General features: G+C 22.8%; 1 protein-coding gene across 1 annotated transcript; it reads right to left on the bottom strand.

Moving 5' to 3' along the window:
* Positions 1 to 2161: 2161 nt before the first annotated feature.
* Positions 2162 to 17214, bottom strand: LOC117169039 (biogenesis of lysosome-related organelles complex 1 subunit 3). Its single transcript, XM_033355119.1, has 4 exons — positions 16848 to 17214; positions 13032 to 13110; positions 12562 to 12690; positions 2162 to 2464 (listed from the first exon to the last, which is right to left on the bottom strand). The coding sequence occupies exons 1-4, from the start codon at positions 16917 to 16919 to the stop codon at positions 2238 to 2240; spliced, it is 507 nt and encodes a 168-aa protein (XP_033211010.1). The 5' UTR covers positions 16920 to 17214; the 3' UTR covers positions 2162 to 2237.
* Positions 17215 to 18115: the final 901 nt, after the last annotated feature.

Here is an 18115-nt window from a genome sequence, read left to right as displayed (position 1 = left end):
TTTGGAAAGATTCCTAGAAATTTTAAACAAAATATAAAATGTCGAAGATTTTAAATAAAATTATGAAGCTTTTCAAGGGTTTAAAGAATAAAAAAATTATAATAATATACCTAGGAAAATTAAAAATATTTATACGTATTTTGAAACTTTTCAAAAGAAAAAAATATATTTTAAATATTTTAAAACAAAAACAAATTTTAATGATAAAAAACAATCGAACAATTAATAATTTGGAAAAATTCGAGTAGGTTTAAGATATATTTAGAAATTTTAAAAGCATAAAAAATTAATTGAAAACTTGAATAGATGTAAAAAAAAGTTTCAAACAAAATGTAGAAGTTTCAAAATAGAATTTTGAACCTTTTTAACGACTTTTAAGACTTTTCAAGATTTAAAAATGTATTGAGATTCCTAGGAAAATTAAATATATTTATTTTTTTTATTTTGAAAAAATGAATAAATAACAATTGATCAATTATTAATTCATAAAAAGATCGAGTAAGTTTAAGAGATATCTATTAGTTTTGAAAAGATCTTGAAATAATTGAAAACTTGAAAAGATTTCGAACAAAATTTAGATTTTTGAAAAAACAAAATTTAGAAGCTTTTTAAGCATCTTGAAAGGTTTCAATAGAATAATAAAATTGTATATATTCCTAGGAACATTGAAAATATTTTTTATTTAAACAAATTAATTTTACGAAAGTATTAAAAAATATTTCAACAAATTTGAAACAAAATGTCGTTTTTTGAAGATTTTCAAGTTTTTCATGGACATTTGAAACCTTTAAAGACAAAAAAAAAATGTACTAAGATTTCTAGGAATTTGAAAGGTTTCAAAATAACGAAAAAAAATTATGAAGATTCTCAGGAAAATAAAATATTTTTATTTTTGATTTTGAAAAATTAATTTTAACAGAATATTTAGAAAGATTTAGAAACAAAACAAATTTGGATGAATAAAAAACAATCGAACAATTATTAATTTAGAAAAATTCAAGTAGGTTTGACAGTTTAGGTTTTAAAAACATCACAAAGTAATTGAAAACTTGCAAAGATTTTTAAACGTTTAAAAAAAATATAGAGTTTTGAAAATAACCAAATTGAAAGGTTTGAAAGATTTGAAAGGCTTGAAAGATTCCAATAGAATAACAAAATTGTTTTCAAATTCCCAGGAAACTTGAAAATTATTTTTAATTCTTAAAAATTAATTTTAAGAGAATATTCCAAAATATTTCAACAGATTTCCAAAATTGTCAAAAAACTACCTGGAAGATTTTAAAGCAATTTATTGAATTTTGCAGGATTTATTAAAAGTTTGAGGAAAAATTTGAATGAAATGAAGAGATATTTAGAAGTTTTAATAAAATTTTGAATCTCTTTAAGAATTTGGAAGGTTTCACGATAATAATTAAACTTTCGTAAAATTATAGGGAAAATTAAAAATAATTTGTCATTTAAAAAACACAATTTCAAAAGTATTAATTTTAAAAAAGTGTAATTTTTAAAGTTTCTAACTTAAAATTGCAAAAAATGATATAATTTTGGAAACTTACAAATTTTTTTTCATTCATTTTTCATTTTTAAATGAAAAATTTTTAGCTTCAAGAGTTCCGGAAAAACCCGAGCATTTTTTTTCCTCAGCTAAAAACCGCCATCCTGATAATCTTTGTCGAAAAAGAGATTACCGATTTTTCTTTCTCTTTCCAATCAAATACGAAATCAAGAAGCAGAAAATACACAAATAGTCTTAAAACAAATGTGCCTATAACAAAGCCTTTGCATTCCTAGTAAAAATGCAAAACTCAGCGACCTCTGCTTCTTTCGACCCACCACAAATTCCAAAATAATGCCACATTTGAAAACAAAATCAGAATATATTATCCATCCAATTTATTGCTACAGTTATAAATTTCTATGTTACTGAACAAGAAAAAAGGAATGCAACGACCAGTATAGAAATATTTGATATATTCGATATGCGAATCTGGTATGTTAAAATTGATAAGTGTATTAATTTATAGGCTACAATAGGCTCTAAGAATACAAATAATCTAAATTCAGCTGACGTTTGAAAAATATATGCTCCTAGGGAAATAATGGAATAGAACTGCCAGTAAAAAAACAAAATCAATTAATGCTCAACACAGCCCCGAAAAGATTTTGTGATTTAAAATCGCTGTTATTAAATTAAGATATCTATATGGCAAAGCTACGTTTTACGATATATGTATAAGTTAACTTTTTATGGAGTGCAGAAAGTTGAAATCCATAACTTGAAGTAAGGAATTGGAGGCATTTGCGGTTCGATTTGACGCATTCCGTAATTGACAGGCGGCTTCTTGTAGAATTAATTCGCTTTTTAGCAATTGCCGGTTGATAGTTGATAATTCTTGAATACCGGCTGTGATTGTACCCTGAATCGTTCGCTGAACATTGTTGTCTAGTGCCATATTACATTCATCTGTTTATTAACAAAAATCTATTGTTCAAAGCATTTTTTTTAAAACAGTTATAACTAAAATCTTGAGAAGAGGGTTTAGTCAAATCTAAGCATAATCCGGGTGTCTACTCAAATCCTGGAAAAGAATTCCCTGACAATTCGAAATTTTTTTCTCGATATTTAAAATTTTTTTCAGGTCTAATTTTTCATAGTAGAGAGCCATAACAATATGTCGATTTTTTTTAAAATATCAATTCGGAATATCTTTACAGTTTCGCAAGTTTATTATAAATAATGTTTCTTTCAGTTTCTAAGGATTTAATTAATATGTTTAGCCCTTAAAGTTCATTGTGGGTGTCTGACACCCCAAGAAATTTTCAAACTCTTACAAACCATACATAATTCGAAAAAATTGAGTAAGTGGTGCAAATAAATATCTTTTTTGAAAGCACCTATGTTGCAACATTTTTTGTATGAAAGCACACTATTTTAAAAGTATAGTCATACATTTTCAGGTTAAATTAATTATAATTGTGTGAGTTATGAATTTTTAAGTAAAAACTCCATTTTTTTCACTTTTTTCAATAATTTTTTTAACAAACTTAAAATAAATAAATGGCTATAAAATCAATTCTACCTTATAAAAGATACCTTAAACTATATCGGATAATTTTATTGTGAGAAAATATTCAATAGGGGTTAAACAATACATGATTAAATACGCTGGGGTGTTTAATACCCAGGATGCACTTTACCGTGATTTTTACCATGTATGGACTTTCAGGGTTAATTTAGAAAGCTTTGACAAATTGTATTAAAGGATATTCTTTAATATATTACAACCATGGATTAATTAAATAATACCAAAATCATAATTAATTTCTTGGACTTGTCTATAAAATTAATCTGGGTACCAACCAGTTGATTTTTAGACTAAAAAATATAAGTTTTTTTTATCCAAAATGGAATAGTTGAATTTTCAGTTGGAATAATTAATTTTCCAACAAAAAATTGTCAACCAGTCTTGAATTTTCAATCAAAATAAAATACAATCAAATACAATTATGAATAGTTAAAGTTTCCTGGAAAAGTGGAATTTTCAGTCAAACAGATAAATTTTTGAATAAAATTATAAATATTTAACTGGAACACTAGAATTTTCAACCAAAAAGATGCACTTTCTACCAAGAAAAACGATTTTGCAACAAAATACATAAATTTTCAACAAAATAGTTTCATTTTTTATTTTAAAAAAATTTGCAATCTGATCGTTGAATTTTTAACGAAAAAATTTATTTAATTTTAAACCAAAATGATGAATTTTTAACTTGAATACTTGAATTTTCAACCAAAAAGATAAATTTACAAATAAAATGATGCGTATTTAACTGGAATAATCGAATTCTCAACGAAAAAGAAGAATTTTCAAGCAAGAACATTAATTTTCTATTAAGAAAGCCGATTTTAAAACAAAATACATGAATTTTCTTAATTGTAAATTCAACTATTCCAGTTAAATGTGCATTATTTAATTTGAAAATTCATCTTTTTGTTTTAAAATTAAATTACTTTTTTAGTTAAAAATTCAACTATTAGGTTGAAATTTTTTCTTAAGTACAAAGTTAAACTATTTCGTTCAAAACTTATCTTTTTTTAACATAATTAATCGTCTTTCTAAAAATTCATTACTTTTTTTGAAAATGTAACTATTTTTTTTTATTAGTTTTTTCGATTGAAAATGATTTGTTTAACTGAAAATTCAATTTCCCACCATTAAAAAAAATTAATAATTCAATATTTTGGTGAAAAATTAATTTTTTTTATTAAAAATTCACTTTTTTGGTAGAAAATTCATCTTTTTTGTTTGAAAATTCAATTCCAGTTGAATATTTATAATTTTATTTAAAAAATGTATCTTTTTGATTAAAAACTCTGCTTTGCCAGTTGAAGGAGAAACATAAATTTAGTTAAAAGTTAGTTGTTTTTTTTTTTAGTACAAAATTAAACTATTTCTTTGAAAACTCATCTTTTTAATCAAAATTAATCGTCTTTGCCTCAAAATTTTGTTGAAAAATTCACTTTTTTGTTTGAAAATTCAATTATTCCAGTTAAATATTCATCATTTTATTTTTAAATTTATTATTATTTTATTGAAAATTATTTATATTTGAAAATGTATCTTTTTTTGTAGTTTTTTTAAATTATTATTTTTTGAAAGGAAAATATAATTATTCCAATTGTAGATTCTTTCATTTTAGTTTAAAATTCATCTTCTTTGGTAGAAATTAATCTTTCTGTTTGAAAATCCAAATTTTTAGTTGAAAATTGATCTTTTTGGTTTTATTCCAGTTGACGATTCATAATTTTAGTTAAAAATTCATCAGTTTAATTACAAATTAATTTTTTAAACTAAAAATGTACCTATTCCATTTTTGGTTGAAAATTGATCTTTCTTCAGTTGAAAATTTATCTTTTTTAGTATAAACTTGAAAAAAGGCAAAAAGACGAGTTTTCAACAATAATAATGAATTTTCATCTGAAACAGATAAATAGTCAACAAAAAATTGAATAGTAAAATTTTCCTTAAAAAAAAAAACTAATGTTCAACCAAAGAGATTGATTTTCAACTAAAATGTTTGAATATTCAATTGGAAGTGATAAATTTTTAACTGAAATAGTTGAATTTTAAATGAAAAAGATGAATTTTTAACCGAGAAATCTTATTTCTACAAAAAAAAGACAAATTTTTGACTAAAAAAGATCATTCTTCGTACAAAAATTGAATAGTTCAATTTTTAGTTTAAAAAAAAATCATTTTCAACTAGAGATTAATTTTTAACCAAAGTGATGGAATATTCTACTGAAATAATTACATTTTCAATTTTTTTTACTACAAATTTTGAATTAGAAAAAAAATGTCAACAAAAAAAGAATTTTCAACAAAATAGTTCAAGTGTTAACCTCAATGGTTAAATTCTCGGTAGGAAATTAATTTTCATTCAAGAAGAAAAAGAATTTTCAACAAAACAACTGATTTTTCAACAATAAAGATAGGTTTTCAATTAAAATTATGAACATATAAAAAAAATGTTTAACAGAAGAGGTTAACTTTTAACAAGTAATTAAATGTTCTTTAAAAAAAAGAATACTGATAAAAATGTGTCTATCAAGAAAGAGAAAACATTGCAAACCAAAAATATAATAGTTAAATTTTCAGTTAAAAAAATTAATTGCGAACCAAAAAAAAAAAAACGAATTTTCAATAAAATAGTTAAATACAGTAATTTAAATCTACTTTTACAAATATGAATCATTGTTATTCAATTTTATATTGGAATTAAAATTTTTTTCCTGACATTTCCAGGTTCTCCAGGTAGGATAGACATCCTGATTTTAATCAAATAGAAGAATAATCGAATATTAAATTAGATTAGACTACCCTTTCTTCTCTAGGAAGTAGTTATAACTTTTTGGATTTTTTACACTCAATAATTTATAGATCTTATTTTATTTTTTTCTATGCAAAGTTATATATATTTAATCAGAAATTTTAGTCTTTTCAATCAAAATAAATAAAGTGGTCATTTAAAAAAAAGATCATTCGACAAGAGCCGAGAATGCAAAAAAGCTACGGTAGATAAATTGTTGATATTCAGTTATCTGCTAAATCGAAATTATCATAATCATTAACATTGCGAAATTTAATTCTGACTAGTTCATGTAATTCAGATTGTACTGCTACGTGGTCAATAAAATGTAATTTCAATTGTACAGTAATATAAAGGAAAGTAATTGTTTTTATTTAAATTTCCTTGTGCATAATTATATTATTAATAACTGCAAAAGTAAGTCAGGGTAGTCGCAAAACTGTATTTTCAAAATTCCCTGACTTTTACCTGTACATTAATATTTAAAGACCAAAATTCTAACCCAAAAAGTAAAATCCAGTAAAATTTGATTTAATTTAGAGAAATTGAAAGGAAATGAAAAGAATTTGATAATATTTAAAAAAATTTAAGTGCTCTGTAAGAAAAATTCATTAAGTTTGAATTGAGTTTAGAAAAATTCCAAAGAAATCAGGGTAAAGTCCAAATGAAATTAAATTAACTGCACAAAATATTTGAAAACCTCTTAAAATCTTCGAAATCCGACGAGATTTCTCACTTCTTGTGAAAAAATACTTTGGAATGTGCTTAAATATTCTAAAATTCCTAAAAAATTCTATGAAATGCTGGAAAAATTATTAAAATAACTTGAGAGCTTTTAACGACCCTTAAAATAATTGAAATCCTCTAAAATCTTATAAAATTCCTTGAAATATTTTTTAATATTTTAAAGCCTTACAGGTCCTATAAAATCATTGCAAATCTTCCGATATTTTATCAAATTCTTTACAACTGCATGAAAATATTTTTAAATCGCGTACAATCTAGGGAAATCCCTTGACATTTTTTAAATCTATTGAAAATTCATGAAAATCTTTTAAAATGCCTTTAAATATTTTAAACCCTTTGAAATCCCTTTAACTTATATAAAACCAGTTAAAATTTTTTTTCTATCTTTTAAAGTTATTAAAAATATATAAAATCCTTTCAAATCTTTTAAAATGCACTAAAATATTTCAAACTGTTTGAAATCCTTTTAAACTATTGAAATTAATTAAAAATTCCTTGAAATCTTTTAAAAATCTCTCGAATATTTTAAATCCTATGGAATCTTTTGCAATCTGTTGAAACTTTTAAATCTCTTGAAAATGCCTCTGAATCATTTATCTTTGAAATCCCCTTAAAATACTGAAAGTAACTGAAAATTCTTTAGAATCTCTTAAAAATCTCTAAAATATTTCAAATCCCTTGAGATTTTGTAAAATACTCTCAAAAAATCAAACACTTTGGAATTACCCTAAAATATGCTAAATCCTTTGAAATTTTACGAAATTTCTTGGAATTTTTGAAACCGCTTAAAAATGCCTTGGAATAATTTTAAATATTTCAAACTCTAAAATCCCTCTAAAACATTGTGATGAATTACAAATACCCTTTGATATCCCATTAAATGACTGAAATCAATTGAAAATTATTTTAAAAACTTTAATTCCCGCAACCCATTTCAAATCGTTTAAAAAATCTAAATTATTTCAAATTTTTGGAAATCCCTTGAAACTTTTTAAAGTTCTTGAAAATTCCTTAGAATTTGTTTAAATATCGTGAAATCCCATGAAATTACATACCTTGAGAGGTTTTAAAATCTCTTTAAATAATTTAAATTTGACAAGTCCTTTCGAATTTTTAAAAATATTTTTAAAACCTTATAGCTCCTATAAAATCGTTCCATATCCTCCGAAATTCTAGAAGATTATTTAAAACCCTATAATTTTTTTTAAATATTTAAAATCAATCGAATCGTTTGAAATTCTTTTAAATTATTGAAATCAATGAATAATTTCTCAGTATCTTCTAAAATGCCCTAAAATATTTCAAACCCTTAGAAATCTCTTTAAATACTTGAAATCAATAAAAAATTCCTTGTAATCTTTTAAAATTCCCGAAACTATTTCAAATCCTTTGAAATCTTTTTAAAATTTCTTCAGCTTTTTAAAGCTCTTGAAATAATTTAAAATATTCTAAAATATTTCGAACCCTTCAAATCTTTTGAAATACCATACAATTTGTTCAAGGCTTTTGAAAATTCTTGGAATTAAAAAATCTAAAGGAATTCAAATCCTCTGAAATCCCATTGAATTACTGAAACTAATTGAAAATTCTTTGGGATCTTCTAAAATGCCATAACATATTTGAAATCATTTAAAAATTATCAAAACTTCTGAAAATTTCTTAGATTTTTTAAAAACATCCTAAAATATTGAAAAAAATGTTAAATTTTTGGAAAAATCTTGAAATATTTGAAAATATTATGAAATCCGGTGAAATGACATACATTAAGAGCTTTTAAAAGCCCCTAAAATTATTGAAACCTTTGAAAGTCTGAAATTCTAGGCAGTTCTTCAAAAACCTATACAATTTTTAAAAATTATTTTAAGTCATTCGAATCAACGGAAATTTTTCAACCACTTAAAAATGCCTTGTAATCTTTCCTTTGAAATCCCTTCAAACTTTTTAGAGATCTTTAAAATTATCTAAGAGTTTTAAAAATATCCTAAAAATGTCAAGAATCCTTTCGAATACCTACGAATTATTGAACCCTATTAAAAATACATTGGAATATTTGACAACACCCGAAAATATTTCCAATTCATTGAAACATTTCAAAGCTTTAAAAAACTCCTTGGAATTTTTTAAAGTACCCTAAAACCTTTGAAATTCTTTTCAATGCCTTTAAAGTATTGAAATCTTTTAAAAATTCCTTAGAATCGTTTAAAAACTCTTAAAAAATCCCTCATTTATGGTGAATAAATTCTTTAAAATTCAGTAAAACATTATAAAATCTCATGCATACGTTGAGAGCTTTTAAAATCCCTTAAAATCATTGAAATCCTGGAAAAGCTGACAAATCCTTTGTAATAGTTTTAAATATTCTAAAACTTAAAATACTTTAAATTCTTTGAAATCCCATTGACTTGCAGAAATTAATAAAAAATTCTTTGGAATCTTTTAAAATACCGTAAAATATTTCAAGACGTTAGAAATTCCTTTAAATTATTGAAAGCAATTAACAATTTCTTAGAATCTTCTCAAATACCCTAAGATATTTCAAAAATTTTGAAATCTTTCAATTCTTGGAATCAATAAAAAATTACTTTCAATCTTTTTTAAAAAAACTCGAAACCATGTCAAATCCTTTCAAATCTTTTGAAATTCCTTAACATTTTTTAAAGCTTTTAAAAAAGCCTTGAAATAATTTTAAATAACCTAAACTACTTCAAATCGTTTGAAATTCCTACTAAACACTGCAATCAATTAAAAATATTTTAAAATAATCTAAAATACCCTTAAACATTTTCAACTCTTTAAAAATATTTTGAAATTCCTTGCAATTTTTTAAACCTTTTAACAATTCTTGGAATTAAAAAATCTAAATTAATGCAAATCCTTTGGAATCCCATTTAATTAATCGAGATTAATTAAAAATTCTTTAGAATCTTCAAAAATGCCATAGCATATTTGAAATTCTTAAAAAAAATCTAAATTATCTTATAAACATTGAAATCCCTTGGATTTTTTCAAAGCTTTTGAAAATTTCTTAGCATTTTTAAAAATATCCTAAAATATTGAAATAATTTTTAAATCTTTGAAAAAACCTTGAAATTCCTTTCAATTCTTGAAATCAATCAAGAATTTCTTAGAACCTTCTAAAATACCCTAAAATATTTCAAACCCTTTGAAATCTATTGTAATATGTTGGGAATTTCAAAGGATTTGAAATATTTTAGGGTGTTTTAAATCATTTTAAGGCATTTTTTTAAGCTTTTAAATAGAAACGCTTTTAAAATTCCTTAAAAGGATTTAAAACGCGCTAAAATATTTAAAATCCTTTGAAATTCCCATTGGATTAGTGAAGTCATTTGAAAAAGCCTTAAAATAATTTAAAGTACCCTAAAATATTTTATACCCTTTAAAATCTTTTGAAATTCCTTGACATTTTTTAAAGCTTTTGAAAATCCTTGGAATTAAAGAATTTAAATTAATTCAAATCCTTTGAAATCCCATTAAATTACTTCAATTAATTGAAAATTCGTTGGAATCTTCTAAAATGCCTTATTACATTTTAAATCCTTAGAAAAATGTAATTATCTTATATTCTTTGAAATCCCTTGGGACTTTTCAAAGGCTTTGAAAATTTCTTGGAATGTTTTAAAATATCTTAGAATTTTTTTAAATATCTTAAAATATTGAAAAGTTTTCTAAATTTTTGGAAAAACCTTGAAATATTTGCAATCCTACGAAGTCTATAATTTCTTGTGCATAAGTTCCCTAAAATCTAATAAAATATTATTTAAAAAAATAAGCCAAAAAGCGATATTTTTCAAAGACAGTTCAATTTTCAATCAAAACTTAATTTTCAGACAAGAAAGATGATTTTTAGAACAGATAATTGGGTTTTAGATTAAAAATATATTAATTTTACAGGCTATTTGAATTTTTCTAAAATATTCAAATTATTTAACACAGTAGTAGTCGATCAAAATAGTTTATTTTTCAAGCCAAAAGATTTTTTTTATGAGGCATTTGAATTTTCAATAAAATACCCATTTGAATTTCAATTTTTAATTTTAATGAATTAATTTTTAACTAAAGATTTTAATAAAATTTGAAAAAATAAGCTAAAACCCCGATATTTTTCGAAGAAATTTAAATTTTCAATAAAAAAATTAATTTTCAGAGAAGAAACATGAATTTTCAATTTTAATAAAATAAAATTTGACTAAAAATTTGAATGCAATTTAAATAAAATAAAAAACCGATCTTTTTTATAAACAGTTGAATTTTCAATAAAACAGTTATTTTTCAGGCAAGAAAGATGAATTTTCAATTTTAATAAATTAATTTTTAACTAAACATTTGAATAAAATTTGAAAAAAATAAGCTAAAACCCCGATATTTTTCAAAGAAAGTTGAATTTTCAATTAAAAGAGTTAATTTTCAGACAAGAAACATGAATTTTCAATTTTAATAAATTAATTTTTGACTAAATATTTGAATACAATTTAAATAAAATAAAATTTGACTAAAAATTTGAATGCAATTTAAATAAAATAAAAAACCGATCTTTTTTATAAACAGTTGAATTTTCAATAAAACAGTTATTTTTCAGGCAAGAAAGATGAATTTTCAATTTTAATAAATTAATTTTTAACTAAACATTTGAATAAAATTTGAAAAAATAAAAAATAATCTAAAAAACCGATATTTTTTAAAGACAGATGAATTTTCAATAAAAAAGTTAAGTTTCAGACAAGAAAGATAAATTTTCAATTTTAATAGATTAATTTTTGACTAAACATTTTAATAAAATTTGAATATGGTGAAATTGCATACTTTGAGAGTTTTTAAATCCCCTTAAAATCATTGAAATCTTCGAGAATATGAAATTCCTAAAAGTTCAAATTTTTTTAATCACTTAAAAATGCTTTGTAATCTTTCCTTTGAAATGCCTTCAAAATTTTCAAAGATCTTTAAAAATATTTAAGAGTTTTAAAAATACCGCAAAATCTTCAAAAATCCTTTGGAATACCTTAAAATTATTGAAATCTGAAAGTACATTTTCTAAACCAACAGACTTTAAAAAACTAAATTATGAAACAAATTGCACAAGAATGCTTAAAAAGAATTATGTTCCTTTAAAAACTGTTTAAAAAATATATACTCAAGAAACTCTATTTGTGAAAAATAATTGCAAAAAAAGAGATACAATAAAAGTAATATATTTTCAAACAAGACTGCAAAGCGGAAACTATTAAAAATGCTTCAGAATATTTTACAATGCCCTAAAATATTCCAAATTCATTGAAACTTTTTAAAGCTCTTGAAAATTGTTTAAAAATTTTCAAAATACCCTAAAATATATTTTAAAAAATCCTTCTGAATCCCTTCAAATTATTGAAATATATGGTAATAACTTGGAATCTTGTAAAATACCCTAAAACATTTCAAATCTTCTTTGAAATACCTTAAAACTTTTATCTAAACCCTTGAATATTCCTTGAAATTTGGTTAAATACTCTAAACAACTTTTAATCCTTTGAAATTCCTTCAAATTAATAAAATATTTTTAAAAAAGAGGAATCTTTTAAAATAATTTAAAATATTAAAAACAAATGAAGAAAATTCAGAATTTATCAAATATTTATTATCTTATTAATTTATTTGAAAGAAAAGTTACTAAAGTGATATTTTCGTTTAAAAAAAAAAGGAGACAAAAAAGTGATTTGAGTAAAAAACAAATGACTGAAGTCACTTTATAGCGACCATTATTCTTTAAAGTTTTGCACATTTTTTTCAAAATCCCTGACTTTTACCCCACCGAAAAAACTCCTTGATTTTCCCCTAATTTCCAGATTTTTTCTAACCTGCGGTAAATAGATAATTATTTTTCCAAGACTTGAGTGACCATTCAGTAAAATATGCTTATTTAGAATTCAATAATAATTATTTACTCACATAATTTGTAATGGAGCAAACTATTGTATTTTACGTAATCCTTTCTTGATTTTGAAACTTTGGCTTCCGTATAAGAAGGGCATACTGTGGCATCAATTGCGCCGCTTAAGCTACTTAAGCTTCCCTCATCTGTAAATAAAAAGTAAATATTATAATAAATTCGAATCATATAATTATATTAAATTTGCTGGAAATACAAAAGCCGAGCTTTTTATAACAAAATTAATACATATATAATTTCCTTTTTGCTTGTAAAGCTATGAATTATAAAAAAATTAATTAAAAAATAATTATATAAAACAAAGCCTCTAAAATAGAGAAAAAGCAGTCTAAAATAATTCACGGAAATACGTACTTTGAATCGTCAATTGGTAGACTGTAAATTTTGGTAGACGATAGTTTTTTATTATGAAATCTTGCATTATCCATGGTCGAATAATGAATTATTTAAATAATAAATACATAATTACCATCATCAGACTCTTGAGCTTCTCCTGATATTATTGTACCACAAGCGTTATTCTCTAATAAAGCAGAAAATCTCGTTCCCTGTGAAAAATAATTCTTTTCCTTTTATCATCTGGAGTAAAGAATCGAATTATATTAATTATATACAATAATAATTTTCCAATTCATTCATTAACTTTGTCCACATTGAAGCTCATACATTTCCGCTCACTTATTGTGTGCTTTTGTAAAATTAGAAAATAATAATCCACTTGAAATTGTTTCAAATTTATGAAATTGAAAAAATATGAATTTTAGATCTTCAAAATTGAACTACCCCAAATTGAGCATTCGCATGTTGAAGAGACCTCAATTTTTAATATTCAAAATTGAAGAAAAATAAATTTCAAATTATTAAAACTGTAGAATTTTAAATTATAAATTTTCTGAATTAAACTAATAAAAAAATGTTCAAAGTTGTAGAACATTGCAAGTTGTAAATTTTGCAATTAAAATTTCGCTAATTTTGATATTTACATTCAAAATTTCTTCAATTTAGAAGATTTAGAATTACTGATTGACATCTGGTTGAAAATAATAATTTTAGCTGAGAATTCGGCTATTTTGTTGAAAATTCGTACTTAAAAAAAATTGAACTATTTTTGATTAAAAATTAATATATTTTTTGACTAAAATATCAACTAGCAACATTTTTGTCGAGAATTTGTCTTGTTAAGTTGAAAATTCATCTTTTTTAGTAGAAAATTGAACTATTTGGTTCAAAATTAATTCTTATGATGGAAATTTTTATTTTCAAGTTAAAAAATTTAACTATTTTGTAGAAAAGTCGTCTCTTTTTTTATTAATACAATTATTTTTTGTTTAAAATTAAAATCCCACTTAATCTATTCAATTGAAAATTCGTATCATTTTTATAGAAAATTCATCTATTGGGTTACAAATTTCACGTTTTGGTTAAAATTTTAAAATATTTCTTAGAAAATTCGACTCTTTTCGTAAGAATATAATGGTTTTTATTTCTTTTTGTTAAAAATGCACTTTGAACATAATTTCTTTGTGAGGAATTGAGGTATCAATTATTTTGTTAAACACCTGTCCTTTTTTGATAAATTAAAATTTGTTTATTTAAAATTAAAATCTCTAGATTGAAATAATAATCGGTACCATTTTTCTTAAGAATTAATCTTTTTTGATTAAAAATCCTTTTTTTTTGTAAAATTTAACTATTGGGTCTTAAAATTTAACTATTTGGTTTAAAATTAACTTTTTTGTGATCAAAATTATTTACTTCAATCCTAAATCTTCCAAATTGAAGAATTTAGAAGATTTACAATTATTGATTGACATCTGGTTGAAAATAAAATTTTTTTGTTGAGGATTTGACTATTTTGTTGAAAATTCGTACTTTTTTTAAAGAATTGAACTGTTTTTTACTTAAAATTAATATCTTTTTCATTGCTTTGGGTGAAAATTCACCTTTTATAGTAGAAAATTGAACTATTTGGATCAAAATTAGTTTTTGTTATGGAAATTTCTATTTTCAAGTTAAAATTTTTAACTATTTTGTTCAAAATTCGTCGCTTTTTGTAAAAATGGAATTTTTTGTCTAAAAAATGCAACCGGTTGAAAATGAAACTTTTTTGGGTTAATGAAAATTCGTCCTATTTTATTAATACAATTATTTTTTGTTTAAAATTAAAATCCCACTTAATTTAAATATCAACCCGAAACATATTTTTTGAGAAATCATATTTTTTTTAACTGAAAATTCAACTACTTTGTTTACATTTTTTTCTTTTTGAATATTCATAGTTTTATTTAAAAATTCATCTATTTCGTTGAAAATTTGTATTTTTTAAATCGAAAATTCACCTTTTGGGTTAAAAATTCAACTATTTGGTTAAAAATTAAGGTTTCTAAGGAATTTAATATTTTTTGGTTATCATTTTTTTATATTTCTTAGAAAATGCGCCTCTTTTCGCAAAAATGTAATTGTTTTTATTTCTTTTTGTTAAAAATGCACTATGTAAAAAAAAATTTTGTTGTGAGAAATTTAGGATTTAATTATTTTGGTAAACATTTGTCCTTTTTTGACGAATTAAATTTATTTTTAAATTGAAATCTAAATTGAAATAATAATTTTAATATTTTTCTTGAGAATAATTCTTTTTTGGTTGAAAATTCGTGTTTTTTTGTATAAAATTTAACTAATGGGTCGGAATATTCAACTATTTAGTTTAAAATTAACTTTTTTTATGATCAAAATTATTTACTTCAAGTCTAAATCTTCCAAATTGAATAATTTCCAAATGTATATCAGCAAAATTGTAGTTTTTATAAAATGTAAAACTTTAAACTTGCATAATTTTTAATTGAAAATTTTCAAAATTAAAAACTCGTCAATTTCAAAGATTTATCAATAAAAATTCTTAAAATATAAAAATAAAAATCATTACTTTTGATCTTATTCACAATCACAGTAATTAAAAAAATTTTATTTATAATACATTTTTTTAATTGAAGGATTTTCAATTGGGTATAAATCTTCAAAAATGAGTTAATGAAGAAATTCAAATTATTTCTTGAAAAAAAGATCCTACTCCATCTTCACTCCATTCACTCCAAAAATCAAAACTATACAATTTTAAATTATATAAATTAAAAGTTGAAGAATATTAAATCGCAAAGCACTAAAATTAAAATTAAAAAAATTTTAAGTCATGAAAATTGAATAATGTTAAATTTTCTACTTTTAAAATTCAAGAATTTTGAAATTTAACTGTCTTCACAATGGTAGAACTTTGCAAGTTTTAAGTTTCACAATTAAAAGTTCTGTAATTTTTATGATTTAAATATGAAATGTCATCCATTAGGAAGATTTAGAATTGAAAACTCTTGACTTTTGAGCTTAAAAATCATCAAACTCGTCATAATTCAAGAATTTTTATTTATGCATCTTTAAAATCGAACATTTTTAACTGGTAATCGTTGAAATTGAAGAATTTTCGATTGTGAAATTTTTAATTGTAAATCTTTAAAATTAAAATATTAAAAAAAACATTCAAAATTGCATAATTTTCTTTTATACACAGTATGAATTAATTTTCAATTAAAATTATGAATATTCAACCAAACAATATATTTTTAACAAAGTAGTTGAATTTTAAACCCAATAGTTAAACCCAATTGTTCTACAAAAAAAGGACGAATTTTCAACACGCTGCATTTTTCGCCGAAAAATTCAAATTTACAAAAAGAGACGAATTTGATACAAAATAGTTCAATTTTTCAACTTGAAAATATAATAAATGAATTTTCTACAAAAAATACGCCTTTTCAACCAATTACATGAATTTCACTTAAAACAAAGAATTTTGAACAAAATGGTTGAATTTTCAACCAAAAAAGATAAACTCTCGACAAAAATGTTGATTATTTCAGTCATTTTCAAAAAAAGCAGTTGAATTCTTTTTAAAAAAGGAAGAATTTTCAACAAAATAGTCGAATCCACAATTTCTCAAACAAAAAAGATTTATTTTCAAACAGGTACATTTTTATTCACTACAAAAATTACATTTTTCAAAAATACTAATTTTCTATAGAAAAGTTACATTTTTTGACCGTAAAATATTAATTTCTATCAAAAAAGTTCATTTTAAACAAACTAATTGGAGTTTTAACCCAATTAATGCATTTTCTACCAAAAATACGAATTTTCTACAAAATGTAACATTTTTTAACGCGAAAATATGACTATAGCGCAATATTTTTGCTTTAATTGTTTAATATCCAAATAGAAAATAACATTCAAAACTTACTGTGTTGACGTTCACACACTCATCATCAGATTCTGAGGCTTCGCCAGAAATTACGACAGCTTTTGAGTCCATTTTAATTCTAGTCGAATTTGAATGACTTTAATATTTGTCAATTAAGCTGTTCTAAAATGTAGAAAAGATGTGTAACACTAATTTTAGGTTAGTTTATGTAAATTAAGAATATCTGGTCAAATAAAAGATATTTAATTGCACATTTTACAAAAATCAGAAATTGAGTTTGGAATATTTTATTAATTACTTGCTAATATCGACAAGAACGAGTGAATGCAATCAAAAAATCAAAGATTGATCAACATTTTGACGTTTCTCGCATTTCATAAATGTAAAAACAAATAGGCAACACGCCTTGCACCAGCGACCAACCGCCTCACACAACGGCAACCAGCCTTACAAACCGGTACGATTCCAATATGGCCGCTGATCCAGGTATGTTTTGAAATTCGATTGCAATTTTAGTTCTTTTTTGGTATCAAAACTCATCTATTTTTTTTAAATTCAACTCTGATAGTCAAAATTAATATGTTTCGATTGAAAATTAATTATTTTGTTGAAAATTCCTATTTTAACATTTTAGTTTGGAAATTCACCTATTTTATGGGAAATTTGTTATTTCGACTCGAAAATTCTACAATTTGGGTTTACTCTCGTTTTTTGATTGAAACTTAATTTTTTTTCACTGAAAATTTAAATTTTTCATTTTTCGTATGTATTTTTTTCAGATAAAATTGTACAACTAATTTCTTGATTTTTGTTGATTTTTTAAAAAAATTTTCATTCTGCTGTTTGGTTCAAAATTAATGAATTTCAATGAATTCAAGAATTTATATTTTTTGGTTAAAAACTTTATTATTTGGTTCCAAATTGAATTACTTTTTTGAAAATTCAGTAATTTTGTAAAAAAGTCATCCTTTTTGGTTGAAAATTCAACTTTTTTTTTGTTGAAAATTTGTCTTTTCGGCTTGAAAATTCAACAATAACTATTCCACTTTTGGTTGAAAATTGATGTTTTTAGTTGAAAATTGAATTATTAATGATCCTTTTAGTAAAGAAATAATTCTGTTGGTTTAAAATGAATTTTTACTAAAAATTTAACTATTTGATTAAAAATTAATTTTTTTTAAATCTACTGTTTTGTAGGAACTTCATATTTTTTATCTGAAAATTCAACAATTAACGATTCCATTTTTATTAAAAATTGATATTTTTAGTTGAAAATTGTAGTAGTTCGCTAAAAATTCATGTATTAA

Source organism: Belonocnema kinseyi, chromosome 3, assembly GCF_010883055.1.
Source record: "Belonocnema kinseyi isolate 2016_QV_RU_SX_M_011 chromosome 3, B_treatae_v1, whole genome shotgun sequence".
NCBI lineage: Eukaryota > Metazoa > Arthropoda > Insecta > Hymenoptera > Cynipidae > Belonocnema > Belonocnema kinseyi.
The sequence above is the reverse complement of the archived record's forward strand: the minus strand, read 5'-3'. Positions and strand labels throughout refer to the sequence as shown.

Excerpts from the sequence above, each read along its gene's own strand:
- LOC117169039 (XM_033355119.1), bottom strand. The coding sequence starts at position 16,919 with ATGGACTCAAAAGCTGTCGTAATTTCTGGCGAAGCCTCAGAATCTGAT. Across the intron at positions 12,691-13,031 it reads AGCTCAAGAGTCTGATGATG|ATGAGGGAAGCTTAAGTAGC; the intron begins GTAATTATGTAT and ends TTTTATTTACAG. Across the intron at positions 2,465-12,561 it reads TTTGCTCCATTACAAATTAT|ATGAATGTAATATGGCACTA; the intron begins GTGAGTAAATAA and ends GTTAATAAACAG.